We start from the raw sequence: 22,185 nt of genomic DNA on the forward strand, positions 1-22,185 counted from the left end.
GAAAAAATAAAACCATAGCAATACCAACTGTGACGTAGCCCCAAATCCTGCTACTTTAATGTGCCCTTGATGTTAACGGACACAGTGGAAACCACCATTTATTAGTGGAGAATGTAGCTTATCCACTCACCATTTTACTTGAGCTATGGCCCTCATTCCAAGTTGATTGCTCGCTAGCTGCTTTTAGCAGCAGTGCAAACGCTAAGCCGCCGCCCTCTGGGAGTGTATCTTAGCAGAAGTGCGAACAAAAGGATCGCATCGCTGCTACAAAAGAAGATTGTGCAGTTTCAGGGTAGCTCGAGAATTACTCCTAGCTAGCGATCACTTCAATCTGTTTAGTTCCTGTTTTGACGTCACAAACACGCCCTGCGTTCGGCCAGCCACTCCCCCGTTTCCTCAGCCACGCCTGCGTTTTTACAAACACTCCCCGAAAACGGTCAGTTACCACCCAGAAACACCCACTTCCTGTCAATCACTGAACGATCAGCAGTGCGACTGAAAAGTGTCGCTAGAGCTTGTGTAAAATTACATTGGCTTTTGTGAAAGTACGTCGCGTGTGCGCACTGCACGCCATACGCATGCGCAGAAGTGCCGATTTTTTGCCTGATCGCTGCGCTGCGAACGGCAGCTAGTGATCAACTCGGAATGACCCCCTATGTGAGAGCAGCCTGTCCTGCTGCTAGGAACCACTCACTGATATCAATGGAGTTATAAGAGAGGTCTATATCCCATTCTCTAGGAGCCAATGATGTCAATGGGTCCCAGTGACTGGTTAGTCTGCATTCTTGTGAACATCACCTCAGCCCACAAAATGGCTGCCTCTGTGTATAGGCAGCAGGTACTGTACAACTGCATGCAAGCTCATGTCTAGGTAGTTCGTTCAGCTCTCGTCTGTAGCACACAATAGAAACACAAGTTCTAAGGCTCCCAGTGTCTTGTCAATATTAACACAGGTGTGTATTTACAAACTTTAGACTTTTAAGATGCATATGAAATAAAAATGAGTATGCTAATTAGGATATTTCAGCATATAGAAATACCCCATCACATCACTGATATGTATGCAGTCTAAAGCCTTTTGCATCAGGATGTTTTAACACTTGTGTGACTTTGCAAGTAGACATGACAGGCAAAGGCGTCACTGAAGTCTGAACCCTTTGTGACACTTCTGACTTTCCATTAGTTGTGGAAGACCTCTATCCAGGTAACAGGATGAGAACATCTTTGCCACACTAGTTTATCGTTCAGCACTGCTTACAAGTGCATCTGTTGTCTACACACAATGGAGTGATTTTGGTAGCTGAACTAAGAATGCAATAATGGAATAAGTAATCACTAAGGCTGGGTATACACTTGCTGACGCACATCAGATGTGACATCGCGCACGATTTTCTCCGCAAATTCTATCATTTACTATATCACCTGTGATGTCACCCGGCCACATCCAGGAGCATGCAGTCTTGTACAAGATCTTTATATTTTAAGGCAAGAACTAAAGATATTGTACATCGTTAATAACCCACAGGAGCACGCATTGTTAACGATATAGTGTATACACACTAGACGATGTGAACGATATATCGTCCAATCCGCCGAGTCAGACGATATATAGCGTCTACGGCCAAAGATTGAAGAGCCATTTCTGGAAATGCAGTAACTCACTATTAACCTGTGACATCACTGAGGCACAAAGATGATAAGTGAGGTCACTGGTTCATAGTAAATGAATAAACAGTGATCATTTTAAGGAAGTGTGGACCCGGCCCAAAAAAAAAAAATTTATATATATATATATATATATATATATATATATATATATATATATATATATATATATATATATATATATATATATATATATATAATATTCTGGAAAATGGTATTTCCCTCCTCTTGAAGGCAAACAAAATAAACACAGAAGAAAATATATACAAATTCCAAACATCTCAGACATGGCAGCACAAACAATAATTCATGAATAAAGAGCACTATATCATCACTACCAACAAATTGTTTGGTTGAAGAATCACAAACCGTTAATGCTCCCTGTCCCATTACACTTCCCACCTTTATTTCTCCACAAGGGATTTTCATTAAAGCCCTTTTCCATACCAGCACAGAGGCTGCCTTTTGTAACAGCTCACACAGCTGCCACTGAAAGAACCTGATATGGTTACTAGAGCTGGGAAGAGTATTGTTAAGTTGTTGTATTGTTAAACTCACCCACACGGTATATCTGGGTACACACTAGACAACCTATTGGACAATTTGTCATTCTGCGCTGAACTGTAACGACAAATTGACCATATTGTCTGGTGTGTAGACTGTTGCGTGCTCCTGTGCGTTGTTCCTCGCATCTTCTGGCCAGGCACATCAGAAGATGTCTTGAACGATTTTGTGTAGATTGACTAGTGTGTACGCCCAACCAGACATTGTTAATTATAATATGTAATTTAAATTATAATCAAACTACCAAACAATGCAAAATATATTGTTCGGTTGTTTGAAAAATTGCAAAAAAAAGTGTGTATGTACTATATAGTTTGTTCTGAGTGAAATCGGTGAAAAGTGAAAATTGTGGTATTTTCTGGGTGAAAAGTGAAATTGGATGATCACCGTGTCATCTGCACATCGTCAAGCGTGTACCCAGCTTTAGATTGTTGAGGGTGCATAAGGGGACAGCAGAAAATAAAGGGATTTAGAATAATAAGGTACAGAGCTGCACTTTTACAAACCCTATAAATTCCAGCAACAGGATTATTACACAACTGTTTCAGCAGCAGGAGAATTATACATCTCTCAATTTCTCAATCAAAAAAATATCCCTGACCCCTTTACATGGTTAAATGAGGTGTCTAGGTATGGGCGAGTCTGGCAAGGCACGCTATGCACACACAATGTATGGTACTAACACGGTGAAATAAGAGCGGACAAGAGAAGGGGGGGGTCTTCATTTCAGTTCATCAAAACGGGTTATATGGGTCAGCATGGGCTGAAGTAAACAATGCTAGAAAATCAGCTAGCCAATAAATACATTACAATGCCAAACAGCCCAGAATATTTCATATCAACTAGGGAGGCTAATCCCGGGCCATTTTATTTTATTTTTTAAATCCCCAGGATTTGGGATTGAAAAACTCTCAATCCCGGGATACTCTGGATTGGCACACCAGACTGGGCACTGCTGTGCCCCAGTCTTTAAGCGGATGGGCAGTTGGATGGCTGCGCAGAGTGACCTACATCACACCACACACACACACACAGCAGTACAGGGGGAGGGCGCAGATGAAGCGGTGGTCAGGTGTGTGGCTAAACAGTATGACCTCTCTCACGCCGCTCAGCGTCTGAGCAGAGTGCTGGTGCTCACTGCTGCCCGCCATTACTGCGCATATTAATCCCCGGATTGGAGCCTTTAATCCCAGGATTGAAATACCAGCAATTTTAAGCCAAAATCCCAGGATCCTGCCAATCCCGGGATTGGCCTCCCTAATATCAACCTACTCTTGCATATCTAGATTAGGTCTTTGCATATGACATTATCACCAATATTATTTTACCTCCTTCAATTTTTAATTTTCAGGATCTTCACATAAATAAGTTAATGGATAACACCACATACTTCTATATACTTTTACTACTGTCTGCTGTGCATAAAATGAGGTAATAAAAAAGCCTGTGAAGAATGATAGTGGAAGTCCTCAGGGAGATGTACAGATAACTGTATAGCAATGAGGGGGTGGGCTGTATAAGCATTATGTGCTCATGTGATGCCCCCAACATGAAGAACAGCGCAGGCCACCGCATTTCAGCATGGGGCTGCTGTATATAGAACACAAATAGCCTACAAAATAATTCTGCAACGCTTCATAATAAATAAACGTTCCAAAGGACGTAAATCAGGTCACCTCGAAGGCTAACAGAGTGTGAAATGTTCACGCCTTATACAATGGCTTGAAAAATCTATTCTACCATCCCCTAATCATTAATAACTTATGCATAATGGTATAAAGCTTTGCATGTAACGGATATGGTTTTCCAAAGCAATAGAGACAACAGACTTACCCAAGAGGAGTAATACCATCATTGAGCTGACAGGAGTGACACTCAGCGTCCCTGCTTTGTCCCTTGATACCCCAGCCTTATTATATTGCCTGAGGTTATTTTGTAAAGATTCTGTAGGCCAAAGTGTCATTATCACCCTTTTCAATTAAAATTTGGCAGCATATTAAATATAAAACAGTTTGAAGATCTGTTAGACAACAGATCTTGTAATGGTTCATTAAATGTCCACTATAAAACTCTTAAAGTAGGAGAACTGCGTGACAAATATACAGAAGTAATCAATATACATCCTTAATACTATAAAATATCAGACACGTGTACACAGCACACATACATACAGTCTTCTGTTTGCACATATCGGGCACCATCATTTTGAAAAGAAAAAGAAAATAAGGCAGTAATGCAATTTACACTCACTATTAGGCCTCATCCTTAAAGTGAGTCACATACGTGTACATCGGTCATTTTTTTAAGTCAAATTCCACAAGTGATAAAGAGTTTAACCTGCACCATTCTGGAGTACAAAAAGGTGTCCTCATACACCACTGCTGGAGTCGCACCAAACATTCCTTCTCGCAGAGCCAGATCCCATACAACACGGCTTGTGCAGAGCGTCTTTCACGTGAACTTGCGTCTTAGACATGATGCAACAAAACAGCTTCACAAGACTACAATGATGAATGTAATGTGTAACGCTTATATAGGTGCAACAGAGTCTGAATCTGTATAGTGCAGCAGACATGGCTTTTTATCATGCTAAGTTCCGATGTACTCCGTCGTACACAAATATACAAGTGTGGCATATCAAATTATTCGGTAGTCTCGTGAAGCAGTTTTGCATGCATATTATTGCAAAAAAAAAAAAAATCTTTATGCAGATCACTCACATTGTATGGCGTATTGAGACTAAAAGTATAAAGACACATCTGTGGAATATCCATCCCACTGCTCTGCTATCCAAAGATGTTGACAAATGAAACACTACGACCAAAACCACAAAGATGGCAGGCATTTAACAACCTTAAATGCCATAAACACTATTAGAGCATATATAGAAATAAGTTTTCTCTCTCTCTATAATAAATAAATAAATATAAATATATATATAGGTAGCAAACTGTGTAACAAACAGCGGCACTCAGAGACTGACACAGCGTGAATAAAGTGCTGGTGCTTTTAATTCATGGCTGGTAACTCCAACGTTTCGGGGCACGCAAGCCCCTTTTTCAAGGTGAGCCAAATACAAAGTGACTTTGTATTTGGCTCACCTTGAAAAAGGGGCTTGCGTGCCCCGAAACGTTGGAGTTACCAGCCATGAATTAAAAGCACCAGCACTTTATTCACGCTGTGTCAGTCTCTGAGTGCCGCTGTTTGTTACACAGTTTGCTACCTGCATTAATTCCTCCAGATGGCACCTGAGCAACATATCCATCGCTAGGAGAGTGCCGATCCGACAATTGCAAGTATATATATATATATATATATATATATATATATATATATATATATATATTTATTTATTTATTTATTAGGCTTATATTTGTAAAATAGGTGCCTTGGATTCTATTACGGAAATGTAATCCAATAAACGTAAAGACAGAAAACATCACAGTGCCCGGGCAATAGATGTGGCCACCGTAAGTGGTCTTAAACTGATCAGCTGCGCCAACATGCATTTGTCACCGGAATGGCTTGCGAAATTTAGCTGAAAACAACCAAAATACTGATTCAATTGCTCAATGCATGGCAGGCTTATATCACCATAACAGAGTGAAATGTGTTACACATACCACACATATACAATATATCACCTAACAAATGTGGAACAACACACCCACATTTAAACGTTTCTGCTCTCTTCCCACTAATAAACATTTGTGCTAATCATGAAGTGCTTTGTGTTGGAACCTCTTTAGCCTCGACATTAAAGCAGAATTAGAAGGATGCATTTGGGTGTTTGGTATATAGACAATTCTTTTATCTACGGAGATTTAAGAACAGAATAAAATGTTTTGTATAAAAATATCTTGGAATACAGAAGAGGATTGTAAACATATATCACAGACTCCTCACTAAGGCACACTTTGTTGGACCCTTCCACGGTGAGCTGATAAGCAATCATAACATTAGATTTGGTCAGGACACAAGCCATGGAGTGCAATTACTGGAAGTTTTGTGACGTACAGCCGTCTGGATTTCCCACCATCCCTGACAAAAGAACAGGCCATCAGGTCAGTGTTATTCTGGTTCCTAGATGAAGAGGTAGTAAGGCACTTGTTTCAGACGTGGAAGAAAGCCTTACTGGAGAGGCTGGTGTAGTTTCAACTTTTCTGGATGTAAATTTTTTTTCCCAATTTTAAATCAAGTCTCTTAGCTGGATGCACAAGGAGATCTTCCTCAGGCATCATTTTTAGTCAATTCATCATTACAATGTAAACCATTGTTCTGATGCTCTTAATACTGACATAGACCCTCCCAGCTGCTGGATCTAGAACCTGCTCTGAACACAGCGAGGTATGGGAGGAGAATGATTGTCTTCGCTCTTCATTAGAGTCTCTGGAACCTTCCCTCAACATTAAATATTTCATCCTCATGGAGAATGACCACATTGGAGGGTAGGACAACACTTTTCCGGAGACTCAATAGGTGAGTTGAGCAAAAGGGTGCCGGAGAAGCTCCTCAGCAGACGGCCTCTGCCGTGCCTCCACCAGTATCCGCTTTACAAAGTCCCGGCAATGCTCTGATGTATTTGGAGGAAGCTGAGGATTAGTTGGCTGGGTGGCAATTTTAAAAATGGCAGCCATGGCTTCATATTCAGCCCAGGGAGGTTTTTCTGTCAACATTTCCACTACAGTACATCCCAGGCTCCTATAATGCAAAGAAAGAGCAGGAGGAGGTGTTAGAACAAAGGGTTGACATGGACCAAATAAAACAAAGTTAATTACATACAATATTAATAACTAAAAACATATAAACACACAATGCACTTGGTTCTCTGACAGGTAATGTATGCAACACTGTACCAAACACCACATCCTTCAAGCTTATGGTTTTCTATGATACATTTATGAAACTTGCACAAAATGGTGCCCAAAATATCCAGATTAGATAGACAGCTTATAAAAGAAAAGGTCTGATGGGTTTCCATGTCTTACAGTACCCTGTCTGCGCAACAGGCTATAAAATGACTTATTTGAAATGTAGTCATTTGGTAAGTGGATGATTTATTGACAGTCAATAGGTCGAAACCAAGTGGCAGACAGTCAATAGGTCGACAGGTACAAAAGATCGGTTGACATAACAATGGCTGACACATTGTCGGCACGTTTGTTTTAATGTTTTACACCATTAGCTTAAATTTACTATATATGTCGCAAACTATTACCCTTCGTAACCTTGTGGCGAGTGAAGCCGAGCAAGCCACCTCACCAGAAGCATGGCAAGCGAAGAGAGCCCACGAGGGGGACATCTTTCTACTAATTTGGGTCATATGTGATTAAACATACAAAATAACACCCAAAAATAAAAAACTTCCTGACCTTTTTTTTTTTTTGTCGTGTTATCCATTTTCATGTCGACCTTCTGTACTGTCTACCTTTTTCATGTCAACCTATTGACTGCTATTCCACACCCAGTCATTTTTACTTGGTGATCACACCGATTACTAGGCAGAAACTTTTATGGATGGCTTCAATATTTGTATGTGCCAGGGTTGTGGAGAAAGAGGGACTAAGGTATCTCCAACCATACTTTTATTTTATTGTTTAATCGGGATGGGGGAGAAGGCATTTGTTAGCGAAAGTGTTAATTTAAGAAACAACTCAAAATCAGCACTGTGACCACATTATGAGCGAACAAGAACAGTAGGTCACCGCACATTTACATACCTGGTATTTAAGCCCTTATGCCTTGTAAATAACATTTCAAAGATACAACTGTGCGAGACACATGACTATTCCTTTACTTTCCTCAATTTTGCTACTTAGTTTGCATATAGGGGGGAATTTAACTAGCCGCAAAATGTTGTTTTCACGGTAAAGAGATTTTATCGCAAAAAGCCCATATTCAATTGTCCACAATAAATTACCAGCGATAATTCTCCTCAGGGTTTACCACAAATTTCACTTCACCACCTCTGAGCAGGTGATCAGCTTGAGGAAAATCCCTATTTTAAAAGGTAAAAATGTTGGGATTTGGTTAAGAACCCCCTGTAACACATACAATGTGACAATGACTAAGCACTTAGAAGTTTTTAATTCTGTTTAACTGGCCAATAATAACATGTCATTTTTGATGGTCAAAAAATGCAAAGTGATGGAAATTGGTGAACAAGGTATGGGAGATATATACTGGGGTCCTTTATGAGTGGGACAAGTGTTTTTAGGTTTGCAGGTGGGACCAATCTTTTTTGGGGATTTTTTTTTTGGGTGGGGGGGGGGGGGGGGATGTTTTTTTAAAGTGGCTTAAAATTATCCAAATGTATACTTATACCCATTTTTAATGTACCCCCCAATTTAATCTAAGCATTTATTCTGCTAAAAAAAAAACACTTGCTTTCTATACATTTTTCCACTTTTTTAGAAAAATGCATATAAACAGCCATTTGACCCAATTTAAGTGCTGTTTTCCTATCTTAGTTTGGCTTTTTCTGGGGTACAGGCAGATTTCCCCATTTTCTCCTACACTTTTCTCTGGTCTTGACGGCTAGAATTATCACAAATACTCTGTTTTCATGAATCTTTAATTGAATAGTGTGAATCGCTGGAGCGACCAAGCAAGAAGCTGCTTTTTGCAGTCATTTTTTGGCTATAACTGCTAAGTCAGAACGCAGTAAACTACATTATCGCAGCTAATTGAATTCCCCCAAAAGTGTACTAAGTAGTGTACCTTGTTGCAACGATGCATGGTGCAAGTCTCTCGCATCGTACCTATCTTTTGCCTTTTTAATGTAAATTGAGTATTTTTTCTTCAATTTTTCTTCTATCCTCCACTGTGCTCTTTTCTCTTTCATCCACTAGGGGACACTGGAGCATTCTTAGACATTAGGGGTGTGAAGCTTGCAACCGGAGGTGTGGCACAATGTAAAATTTGCATTGTCCGCACAGCCGGCTCCTCCCCCTTCACATCCCCCCTCCCTCAGTTTGAAAAATTGTGCCAAGAGGTAACAGGCACAGAAGGAGCTCCTGCTCCATTACAAAGAAATAAATTACTAAGGCTACGTCAACCTAATGTGAAGGGGGACAAAAGTCTTAAGACTAGAGAGACAATGATCCCTACTAAAGGGGATCTGCATCTCTCCTCTGAAAATCCGGAGCACAGAGTCAGCAGTGAGTACTGGTTGTAAAAAGGGCCCTAGTTACAGATAAAATTATCTTGGCTTATTTAGGGATCTAGGAGACAGTTTAACAAACTTTCTCCCGCACACAAGGCTGCTAACTTCTGTCTCTAAGCCCTAAACTTAGCAGTGCAGCTTCCCCCGCCGCCCCCCTCCTTCCAGAGGGCTGGGGGAACCGGCACACTGAGTATCTGGCGCGGCTAGCAGCCGCAGCTTAACCTACACTGGGTCCGCGCTAATACCCCACACGCTTCCTCCCGCCATCAGCGCTAGTACAAGCATGGCGCGGAGGGCTGGAAAATGTCGGCCGGGAACGAGCGGCAGCGGCTTCACATACGCTGCTGCCTCCTGGCTTCCTATGACCTAAGCCCTGGCAGCTAACAGCGCAGCTCCCCCGCCGCTCCACGTCTTCTTATGGTAGCGGCCACAAACCTACATCATGCCAGCTCCCCCGCCTGCCCCCCCCCCCCCCTCCCTCCATCTACAGACGGAGGGATGAGGGAACACAGCTCGGCTATCAGCGGCGGTATCCACATACCACCGCCACTTACACACAGATCGTGACGCTTGGAAAGCGCGTCCCCTCCCGCCGCCCGCTCAAACGGTCTCTTGTCCCCTCCCGCCGCCAGCGGAGGGCTGGGGGAGACGGCAAGGGGGGGATGTATAGCAAGTGTCAGAAGTAGCCTGGAGACCTCTTGCAAGTAAGTCAGGGCTGGGGCAGCCATAAAGGGAGCAGAGTAACAAGGGGAGTAAGACACTGCATTAAAACGCTAGGGTCCTTTAATATATATATATATATATATATATATATATATATATATATATATATATATATATATATACACACACACACACATTTTTTTTTTTTTTTTCTCAATGTAAATGGTGACCATTTTTAAAACTATTAGAGGCTCAAAAAGGACTCTATATTACCCCCCCCTTCCTGGCCAGTCAGAGCAGAGGAAGGGTTTTTTATAATAGAGCTCCCTCTACTGGACATTTGTATATTAGGACTCTGCTGCAATGGATTTTCAATGTAGTCTAACAGACATTTTTATGCTATATATTTTCAAGGGACTTCTACACAAAAGATCCCGACGAAATGAAGGGAACGACTGGATCACAACCCCGACCTCAGAACTGAAATACAGTTTCGGTGGGCGAGGGTTACAACAAAGCTGGTGATATTATTATTGTTCATATTTTATTTATTATTTTTAAATGTAATATAAAAATGAAATATCCAGCCAGATAGATCCAGTGTACCTTTAATCCCATCACCCGTTAGTCTTTCTGTTCCCATTGTAAAGGGGGAAAGCACTGTGGTTCGCTCTATGGGGTGCGGCTTCAACTGTCAAAAGCACTTACCAAGAACTTATTGTATGCATAAGATGAGCGCTAGTTTGGACGACCCTCGAGTATGCGTCTCCTGTTAGGGACGCTCAACTCGGGAGCAAGGCTCCGCCAGGGTCATGGGAGCAAGCCCTGACAAATATTTCAAGGGAAATGTCAGAATCCTGCAAACAGCAGTCAGAAGGGGCTGAGGGATTCTCAAAGACCGTGGAGGAATTTCTGATTTAAATTAATCCCTCCTGCGCAAGCATTAAGTAATGTGAGCATAATAGAATCCTTCCCATCTTACTCGAAGGAGGCAGAGGGTCTTCTTATAGATAAAAAGGCGAGATACTTGAATCTGCCTTAGATCAGGAGTTTGGATTACCTTAGAGAAGCGGTTATGGTGATCCTAAGCTTCACGAGGTATGGAGTTAAGGAACCAGTGAGGTTTCCATTTTTTCGTATCAGAAGATGTCTATTCCTGAAACTCTCCAGACTCAGACAACCTGATCAACGATTTCATGCCACCCATTTGGGAGCAGACAATGTTCCCTATGCCTAGTGTGACCACCTAAAAGGATAGGTCATGTCACAAGGTTGACGCTGCATTAAGATCAATTTTTGTAGCAGCACATTGTCGCAGGGCTTGGGCGTAAGAACGTAGCCAGGAGGAAGATTCTCAGTAGCGGAGCATATTTGAGAATCAGCGCCTTATATGTGCCAGGTTTCTAAGGATAGCGTCCCGCATTTCGGTTTCTGCCATTTCGGCTAGAGGAGTTTTATGGCTCAGAAGAGGGCGAGTGGACTCCGATACCAAGAATAGACTATCACAATTGGTTTTGAGTTATTCAAGTGGATTTCGCAGACAACTGCAGTGAAATTTACTTTTCTACCTACTTCTTACTCGAGAGGTAGAGGTCATTCACAGTCGACACAGAACGCAGGACGAACCTGTTGACAAACCCTTGGCATGGCGGTCTCCCTGCTCACCTGAGGTTCCCCATGGTGGACGCAGAGTTGGAAGGTTTTCGGAACGCCTGGGCCATAAAATAAAAATAAAATAAAAAGACCTCACCAGACGTCTAGGTAAACGAGTTATTGCCCAGGGTTACAGGATACTGTTTCAAAGACGTCCGCGCGGTCCGTTTCTTACAGCGCGAGGTCCTAGGTGCCCGTTGCGAGCAAGAGTATTACAAACGGCAAATTCAAGGACTCCTGCATGCAAAGGGGTTTTTGTCACCAGCCCCGGATCCTTAAAGAGGAATGGGATTTATTCAAATCTTTTGATAGTACAAAATACCTTCATATACCGATTTGGTCCTCCCATCAAGCTTACTTAAGAGTTGCACGGGTGACGGTTCATTACCAATTCAGGGCCCTGCCATTCGGTCTCTCTAGAGCCCCGAGAATTTTTACAAACATCATTCCAATCATGGTGACAAGATTGAGACAGTTAGGGGTCACGATCATACCTTATTTGGACTATCTGCTAATCCAGGCCATCATCTCAGGAACAGCTCATACAGGATGCTCCGAGATCTCATCAATCTTTCATTCAACATGGGAGGTTTCTGACCTTCCAAACAATCAAACCTCATGCCAACTCAACGGATTATATCCCTAGGTCTCATCTGGGACACTGTACAATTGAGAGTATTCCTACCAGTGAACAAGATCCAGGACCCACTGAGGTTAGTGGCTCCGGTTCTAAGGGCACAGATGGTTTCTCTACACCTCTATAGGTAACCTCTCGGGAAGATAGTGGCGTCATTCGACGCTTTCCAATACGGCAGACTTCATTCCCGGCAATTCCAGATGGCCATCATTGCTCATAGCAGGTTCGCACGGGTTTCTACATATACGAATCAGACTTCCACCACAAACCTCCTTGGTCTGGTGGTTGCTACACAAACATCTCACAGCAGGCAAGAGGGTGAGCATTTGGGCTTAAAGGAACCTGACACGGACACCAGTATCAGAGGTTGGGGTGCCGTCCTAGAGTAACAAATTCCTCACGGTTTGCAGAATCAGGATGGAGTAAATCTAGTCAGCTATTGCAGGGAGAGTTCATGGTATCCATGGACATAAAAGATGGAGGTCACAGGAGAGCGACCTTACCCATAAACAGGTTCGGACTGAGCGCAGTTTACAGTGCGCTTTTCATAGCCAAAGACCTAGTCATGGGTCAACACTAAGGATACAGTCGAACAATGTCACGACGACGGCTTACATAAACCGTCGAGGGGGTTCAAAAGAGAAAGATGGCGTTAGAGGTAGCCACAAAGATCTTGTTTTGGGCAGAAAAGCGAAACATTATCCTCTAGGCAGTGTTCATTCCAGGTGTGGAGAACTGGGAAGCCGATTATCTCAGTCACCAGGACATGCATCCGGGAGAGTGGTGCCTACATCCGCGGATTTTCAACATGGTGGAGAGGAGACGGGGTCTACCTCAAGTCGACCTAATGGCGTCTCGGTTAAGCCGTCCGCTGCCCAGATATGTGTCCAGGACAGCAGGAGTGGACGCACTGACACTTCCTTGTTGTTACAGGAGGGTTTACAATTTTACTTTTTTTTTTTTTTTCCCACCCTCATACCCAGGTTTCTGAAATGGTTGAAACGAGGTCGAGTGTGGGCGATTCTAATCGTACCAGATTGGACCTGCAGGAGTTGGAGTTGCGAGGGTTACTAGCGGAAGATTATTGGCGGTTACCTCGGAGAGAGAAGAACTGCTATCTCAGAGACCGTTCCACTACCCAGACCTGAACAGGCTGAGTTTAAACAGCGTAGCTATTGAACCCGGTTCTTAAGGAACAGGGGGATACCAAGAACGGCCATTCCTACGATGATTACCGCAAGGAAGCCGGACACAGTCATGCACTATTTCAGGTTTCGGAAGAGGTGCTGAGACTGGTGTCAGGAACGTGGGTGGAATTCGACGAACTTCCACTACTACGGTCTTTTACTCTTCTTTCAGGCCGGTCTGGATATAAGACTGAGGCTGGGCTCTCTGAGGGTTCAAATATCTGCGCTCTCCATCCTTTTTCAACAGCGGTTGGCATCCTTGCCAGAGGTTCACACTTTTTTTTTTTTTTTTTTTTTACAGGGGGTACTGAGGATACCACCCCCTTTTCACCGTCCTGCTGCACCATGGGACTTACATTTGGTGTTGGAATTTCTGAGATCACCAACTTCTGAGCATTAGCAAGAACAGACCTGAACTCTCTCTCTTGTACGGTCAATTATTGCTTGCCTTGGCTTCGGCCAGGCGGACTTCTGAGTTGGGAGCCTTATCGTGTAAGAGTCCCTTTTTAATTTTTCATGAGGATAGGGCAGAACTCCGTACAAGTGCAGATTTCTTTCCTAAGGTTGTTTTTGGGTTTCATGTAACCCAGCCAATTGGGGTCCCGTCTTTCCAGGGTCTCGCAGATGGGGACGTGTCCTTGGCTGTTGCCCGAGCTTCACGGGTATACGTATGAATTACGTCGTCCTTCGGATAGTCGGACCTTTTAGGGTTGGCCAACATCTAGGCACTCTTTGTCTAGATGGATTAGACTTACCATTCGACAAGCTTATGATTCCTGTGGCAAGCAGGTTCCGGTTCAGACGGGTGCTCATACCACCCGATCCGTGGGTGCCTCCTGGGCGGCTGCCAGAGGTGTTTCCACTACTCAACTTTGCAGAGCGGCGACGTGGTCTTCAGCCCACACGTTCGCAAAATTTTCTAAGTTTGACACCTTCGCGTCTGACGACTAAGTTCGGACGTTTAGTTTTGCAGGTCACAGACAGCACTCCCTCCCTGGGGGATAACTTTGGGAAGTCCCCTAATGTCTAAGAATGCTCCAGTGTCCCCTAGTGGATGAAAGAGAAAAGAGGATTTTGGTACTTACCGATAAATCCATTTCTCTGAATCCTCTAGGGGACACTGGACGCCCGCCTCTGTGCTGTCAACCTGCTGTGTTCAAATTTCTTGTTCAAACAGTTCGTACACACGAGTACGAGTTTATTGGATGCTGTTTGATGGGTTGTACGGTTCGGTTCCTCGCCTTGTGCTATTGTCATGTCCTATTCTCTCAGTCAAATTTTTCAAACTGAGGGAGGAGGGATGTGAAGGGGGAGGAGCCGGCTGTGCTAATTTTACATTGTGCCACACCTCCGGTTGCAAGCTTCACACCCCTAATGTCTAAGAATGCTCCAGTGTCCCCTAGAGGATTCAGAGAAATGGATTTATTGGTAAGTACCAAAATCCTCTTTTTTCTTAATTCTGTGTCTTAGTTCTTTCATAGGGGGATATCCAATTATCCCCGGTAAAACATCGGGTCCGAAAAACTTCAGTTTTCTGACTTTTTTCCGATGTTCCACTGAATTTTTCTTTTTTTACAGGCTATCCAGATTGATCGCCTGTAACCCCCTCCCCCCCCCCCCCCCCCAAAATAAAATAAACCTTTTTCCTGAAAACCCACAGGTTCAGTGAAACCTGTGTGTTTTTGTGTGAAACAGCCATGGTTTCAGAGAAAAACGGGGCTGTTTCCGGGGAATCTGCTTCGCCTGTTACCGGGGCTAATTGGATATCCCCCATAGTGTACTGGGTACTTAGGATTGGTGTTATGGGTGGCCAAAATGTCCACAGCGCTCTAACCTGGGATATTTGTTGCAATTAGGTGAATTTGGACAAACCTGTACAATAATTTCAAGAGCAATAGAAATGAAGATAACACAGATAACCACAGCAAATGACTGATTATTGCAAAGAAAAACAAGCAACAAAAAAACATATAGCCTGAGTTAATGTACACCTGCTACTATGATTAAAACATTGCGGGCTTGATTAGATAAATGGAACCTGTATTTTATGCTTACCCTTTGTTACATCTCCACTATACACCCCCCCCCCCCCTCCCCCCATTCAGAATAATTCCTGGGGATACTGTTTGTAAATGAATAATTGCAGGCAGATTCAGCAGGAAACCTCAAAGTGCAAAAAAAAAAAAAAAAATTCCTTGTCAATTGTAGTTTCTGACTGAACACACACTGATGCCTAAATGTATTTTTACGTTGTTTGACAGGTGATACGGATTGGACAGGATGGCTGTAATATCAAGGCAAAATATGGATCCTTTCTTTATGCAGTCAAGCATTCATCTTTAAGAAGTAATCAACTTACCAGACATCTGCTTTCCTTCCGTAACCCTCCCCACTGATCACCTCTGGGCTCATCCAGTAAGGTGTTCCAGTCACAGAGCGGATTCCAGTTCCTGACATGCAGATAGTCTGAAGCCTCTTACTGGCTCCAAAGTCTCCCAGCTTTACATTCCCTGCAGAGTCCCGCAAAATGTTGGCTCCTATAATGTGGAGGCGAAAAGTGAGTGTGATAGCAAGCACCGCATGATAAATGAAAACTCAAAAAACAAGAAAAAATAAGATTTTAAACCTACCGGTAAATCTTTTTCTCCTAGTCCGTAGAGGATGCTGGGGACTCCGTAAGGACTATGGGGTATAGACGGGCTACGCAGGAGACATGGGCACTATAAAGAACTTTTAGTATGGGTGTGCACTGGCTCCTCCCTCTATGCCCCTCCTCCAGACCTCAGTTAGAGAACTGTGCCCAGAGGAGATGGACAATATGAGGAAAGGATTTTGTTAATCTAAGGGCAAGATTCATACCAGCCCACACCAATCATACCATATAACCTGGAATATACGCAACCAGTTAACAGTATGAACAAAAAACAATATCAGTCAAAGACCGATTCCAACTGTAACATAACCCTTATGTAAGCAACAACTATATACAAGTCTTGCAGATGTAGTCCGCACTGGGACGGGCACCCAGCATCCTCTACGGACTAGGAGAAAAAGATTTACTGGTAGGTTTAAAATCTTATTTTCTCTTACGTCCTAGAGGATGCTGAGGAATCCGGATGGACCAAGGGGTTTATACCAAAGCTCCCAACCGGGCGGGAGAGTGCGGATGACTCTGCAGCACCGATTGAGCAAACACAAGGTCCTCGTCAGCCAGGGTATCAAACTTGTAGAATTTTGCAAGTGTGTTTGAACCCGACCAAGTAGCTGCTTGGCAAAGCTGTAATGCCGAGACGCCTCGGGCAGCTGCCCAAGAAGAGCCCACCTTCCTAGTGGAATGGGCCTTTACTGAATTTGGTAATGGCAATCCAGTCGTAGAATGAGCCTGCTGAATCGTGTTACAGATCCAGCGAGCAATAGTCTGCTTAGAAGCAGGAGCGCCAACCTTGTTGGCTGCATACAGGACAAACAGTGCCTCTGTTTTCCTAACCCTAGCCGTCCTGGCTACATAAAACTGTAAGGCCCTGACTACATCCAGGGACTTGGAGTCCTCCCAGTCCCCCGTAGCCACAGGCACCACAATAGGTTGGTTCATATGAAATGAAGAAACCACCTTAGGTAAAAATTGAGGACGCGTCCTCAACTCTGCTCTATCCACATGGAAAATCAAATATGGGCTCTTGTGGGACAAGGCCGTCAATTCGGACACCCGCCTTGCAGATGCCAAGGCCAATAACATGACCACCTTCCACGTGAGAAATTTTAATTCAACTGTTTGAAGAGGTTCAAACCAGTGAGATTTCAGGAAACTTAACACCACGTTAAGGTCCCACGGTGCCACAAAGGGGGGCTGGATGTGCAGCACTCCCTTCACAAACGTCTGGACTTCTGGGAGAGAAGCCAATTCCCTCTGAAAGAATATAGATAGGGCCGAAATCTGTACCTTAATGGAGCCTAACTTTAGGCCCATATCCACTCCTGTCTGTAGAAAGTGGAGAAACCAGCCCAGATGGAAATCTTCCGTAGGAGCATTCTTGGCTTCACACCAAGATACATACTTCCTCCAGATACAGTGATAATGCTTTGCCGTCACCTCCTTCCTAGCCTTTATCAGAGTAGGGATGACTTCCTCCGGAATACCTTTCCCAGCTAGGTTTCGGTGTTCAACCGCCATGCCGTCAAACGTAACCGCGGTAAGTCTTGGAACACACATGGCCCCTACTGTAACAGGTCCTCCCTGAGAGGAAGAGGCCTTCTGTGAGCATTTCCTGAAGATCTGAGTACCAGGCCCTTCGAGGCCAATCTGGAACAATGAGTATTGTCTGCACTCTTCTTTGTCTTATGATTCTCAATATTTTTGAGATGAGAGGAAGAGGAGGAAATACGTAGACCGACTGAAACACCCATGGTGTCACTAGGGCGTCTACTGCTACTGCCTGAGGGTCCCGTGACCTGGCACAATACCTCCGAAGCTTCTTGTTGAGGCGTGACGCCATCATGTCTATTGGAGGAATTCCCCAAAGACTTGTTATCTCTGCAAAAACTTCTCGATGAAGTCACCATTCTCCTGGATGGAGATTGTGTCTGCTGAGGAAGTCTGCTTCCCAGTTGTCCACTACCGGAATGAAGACAGCTGACAGCGCGCTTACGTGATTTTCCGCCCAGCGAAGAATCCTGGTGGCTTCCGCCATCGCCACTCTGCTCCTTGTCCCGCCTTGGCGGTTTACATGAGCCACGGCTGTGACGTTGTCTGATTGAATCAGAACCGGTATGTCGCGAAGAAGATTCTCCGCTTGTCGAAGGCCGTTGTATATGGCCCTCAATTCCAGTATGTTGATGTGTAGACAAGCCTCCTGGCTTGACCATAGTCCCTGAAAATTTCTTCATTGTGTGACTGCACCCCATCCTCGAAGGCTCGCGTCCGTGCTCACCAGAACCCAGTCTTGAATGCTGAACCTGCGACCCCCTAGAAGGTGAGCACTCTGCAGCCACCACAGGAGAGACACCCTGGCCCTGGGGGACAGGGTTATTTTCTGATGTATAAGTTGATGGGACCCGGACCACTTGTCCAGAAGGTCCCACTGAAAAGTCCTCGCATGAAACCTGCCGAAGGGGATGGCCTCGCAGGCTGTCACCATTTTTCCCAGAACTCGAGTGCATTGATGAACAGACACTCTTTTTGGTTTTAGCAGGTCTCTGACCATGTTCTGGAGATCCTGGGCTTTTTCCAATGGAAGAAAAACCCTCTTTTGTTCAGTGTCCAGAATCATGCCCAGGAATGATAGCCGAGTCGTTGGAACCAATTGCGACTTTGGCAGATTGAGAATCCAACCGTGCTGTTGCAGCACTTTCAGGGAGAGCGACACGCTCTTCAGCAATTGGTCTCTCGATCTCGCCTTTATGAGGAGATCGTCCAAGTATGGGATAATTGTGACTCCCTGCTTGCGCAGGAGCACCATCATCTCCGCCAATACCTTGGTGAAAATCCTCGGGGGCCGTGGAAAGCCCAAACGGCAACGTCTGAAACTGGTAATGACAGTCCTGTACAGCGAATCTCAGGTACTCCTGATGAGGGGGGTAAATGGGGACATGAAGGTATGCATCCTTTATGTCTAGTGACACCATCAAATCCCCCCCTTCCAGGCTGGATATTACAGCTCGGAGCGATTCCATCTTGAATTTGAACTTTTTCAAGTACAGGTTTAGGGATTTTAGATTTAAAATGGGTCTGACCGAACCATCCGGCTTCGGGACCACAAACAGGGTCGAATAATACCCTTTTCCCTGTTGGACCAGGGGAACCTTGACCACAACTTGCTGTTGACACAGCTTTTGAATTGCAGCTAACACCACTTCCCTCTCCGGGGGTGAAGCTGGCAAGGCCGACTTTAAAAATCGGCGAGGGGGCACCTCTTCGAATTCCAGCTTGTAGAGGGGTCATCTGTGATATGCAAAACATCTTTTATTGCAATAATCATACACTGAATACTTTTTGCCACCCTTGGGTGCAATCTTGCATCATCGTAGTCGACACTAGAATTAGAATCCGTGTCGGTACCAGTGTCTACTATTTGGGATAGGAGACGTTTTTGAGACCCAGAGGGGCCCTGTGACCCAGTCCAATCCGTGGACTGACTCCCTGCTTTCTCCTTGGACTCTGCTTTGTCCAGTCTCTTATGTAATGAGGCCACACTTGCATTCAACATATGCCACATGTCCTTGCCGACGGAGACACACCACTCATCTGCTCCACCTCCTCCTTGGACGAGCCTTCCGCTTCAGACATGCTGACACGCACGTACCGACACCCCCACACACACACGGATATATCTATAAGGGGACAATTCCCCAACAAGGCCCTTTGGAGAGACAGAGAGAGAGTATGCCAGCACACACCCAGCTCCAACTGACACTGGAACACACCCAGATAGCGCTTTTTATATATAATCAATGTGTATACACATTCACTGCGCTTAAAAAATGCCCCCACCCCCCTCTTTTCATCGCTCTGTCACAGAGTTCAGCAGGGGAGAGTCCGGGGAGCCAGCTTCTCTGCAGCTTCTGTGGAGAAAATGGCGCTGTTAGTGCTGAGGGATCAAGCTCCGCCCCCTCCAGCGGCGGGCTTCTAGCCCGCTTCAATATTCAACAAAACTTGCGGGGGATCTCTACATTTACTGCCTCCGCAGCCTAATGTGCCCTTATATGCCAGTCCAGAGGTTTATTGCTGCCCAGGGCGCCCCCCCTGCGCCCTGCACCCATCAGTGCCTGTTCTGGGTGTGTAGTGTGTGGGAGCAATGGCGCGCAGCGTTACCGCTGCGCACTTACCTCAGTGAAGATCTGAAATCTTCTGCCGCCTTGAAGTCTTCTCTTCTTCCTATACTCACCCGGCTTCTATCTTCCGGCTCTGTGAGGAGGACGGCGGCGCGGCTCTGGGACGAACGGCGGGGTGACACCTGCGTTCCGACTCCCTCTGGAGCTAATGGTGTCCAGTAGCCTAAGAAGCAGTGCCTATCAGTTAAGTAGGTCTGCTTCTCTCTCCTCAGTCCCACGATGCAGGGAGCCTGTATGCCAGCAGTGCTCCCTGAAAATAAAAAACCTAACAAAATTCTTTTTCAGAGAAACTCTGGAGAACTCCCCTGTAATGCACCCTATCTCCTCTGGGCACAAAATCTAACTGAGGTCTGGAGGAGGGGCATAGAGGGAGGAGCCAGTGCACACCCATACTAAAAGTTCTTTATAGTGGCCATGTCTCCTGCGGAGCCCGTCTATACCCCATGGTCCTTACGAAGTCCCCAGCATCCTCTAGGACGTAAGAGAAATGGTATGAGTCACAACAGGATTGTAAAATACAGGAAAAAAAATACTAAATCAGTTTGCTGACCGTAACAGTATATCAGATATATTATTCAATCAAATGCTGTTCCAATGATCCACAGACAACCTGTTACAGTGCTTCTATATATCCCTGCAAAGTGTAAGAATTGATTATAAAGTGAATGCATCCATTTAATGGGATGAACCACAGCCTGTTGATAGGAACAAGCGCTATAATAGAAGAGGTAAGGGGTCTGAAGGGATGTGCATAGCAATTGGTACATTTGTATCTGGTCTATAACAAGTAGCAGGAATGTAAAATGTCAGCCATCCTTCTAATGTACAGCAGCATTGTAAAGCACTGTATTGTTAGGGCTAGTGCCATGTTTTTTATCATCTTTTGCACACATAATACAAACTCAATTGCTGTTCATTTCTAAAAGTGGATTCATTTACGGGACATTAAAATTACATTTAGAAGCCCATAAGAATATAAAAAGGTGTCCGTACAAGTAGGCTGTATAGATACAACTAACCATACTGCAGTGTGCACGGGGGCTAAGAATGATGCAGATCCCAAGAGAGATCTCGGAGATATGAATTGGGATGGATGGTAATTCTGTGCATGTATGTGGTGAGGGTGGTCTTCTGTATGCCGAATGTCCGGATCCCGGCGCACAGTATACCGGCGCCGGAATCCAGACACCCGGCATACCGACAACTATTCTCCCTCGTGGGGGTCCACGACCCCCCTGGAGGGAGAATAAAATAGTTTGGTGCGCGTAGCGCGCCACCGTGCCCACAGTGTGGCGAGCGCAGCGAGCCCGCAAGGGGCTCCTTTGCGTTCGCCACACTGTCGGTATGCCGGCGGTCGGGCTCCCGGCGCCGGTATGCTGGTCGCCGGGAGCCCGAGCGCCGGCATACCATAGTACACCCATGTGGTGATGATCCCAACCACGCCAGTGGTGCACTATGTATAAGAACATTTCATAAGCGGAAAGTATTGCATTTTATTATTGCGTAAACAAATCAACAGGTAAATACCCTTTATGTCCCTGTGTACAATCATATTGCTGTGAAGGTAAGAGACTCCCTCCAGGATCTGACGAGTGTATCTGCGAGTAACGTTTTCCGTCAGTGCGCCATAAGCTTTCAGCTGATCTTTCACTGATCCCTAAGGAACGAGATACTTTAAGTGAAACTTTTTTTTTTTTTTTAGATTAAAGCACTTGAACATAGAAATATTAAATCAGTCATCCACGGGCATATTGGAACACTGACATACAGAGTGGGGCATACCACAGTGGTTAGCAGATTCTTAGGTGAAGTCCCAGAGTGTA

The 22,185-nt window shown here is 44.6% G+C and overlaps 1 protein-coding gene across 1 annotated transcript in view; it reads right to left on the reverse strand.

The window, feature by feature from the left end:
• Window positions 1-6,016: 6,016 nt before the first annotated feature.
• The window catches only part of MAP3K3 (mitogen-activated protein kinase kinase kinase 3), a 117,213-nt gene continuing 101,044 nt past the window's right edge, over window positions 6,017-22,185 (reverse strand). Inside the window, exons 14-16 of the mRNA XM_063959539.1 lie at window positions 21,890-22,019; window positions 15,894-16,071; window positions 6,017-6,930 (exon numbers count right to left, since the gene is read on the reverse strand). Coding sequence (XP_063815609.1) covers window positions 6,702-6,930; window positions 15,894-16,071; window positions 21,890-22,019 — 537 coding nt within the window. The 3' untranslated portion in view covers window positions 6,017-6,701. The remainder of the gene's footprint in view (window positions 6,931-15,893; window positions 16,072-21,889; window positions 22,020-22,185) is intronic.

Source organism: Pseudophryne corroboree, chromosome 3 (assembly GCF_028390025.1).
Source record: "Pseudophryne corroboree isolate aPseCor3 chromosome 3, aPseCor3.hap2, whole genome shotgun sequence".
Lineage (NCBI taxonomy): Eukaryota > Metazoa > Chordata > Amphibia > Anura > Myobatrachidae > Pseudophryne > Pseudophryne corroboree.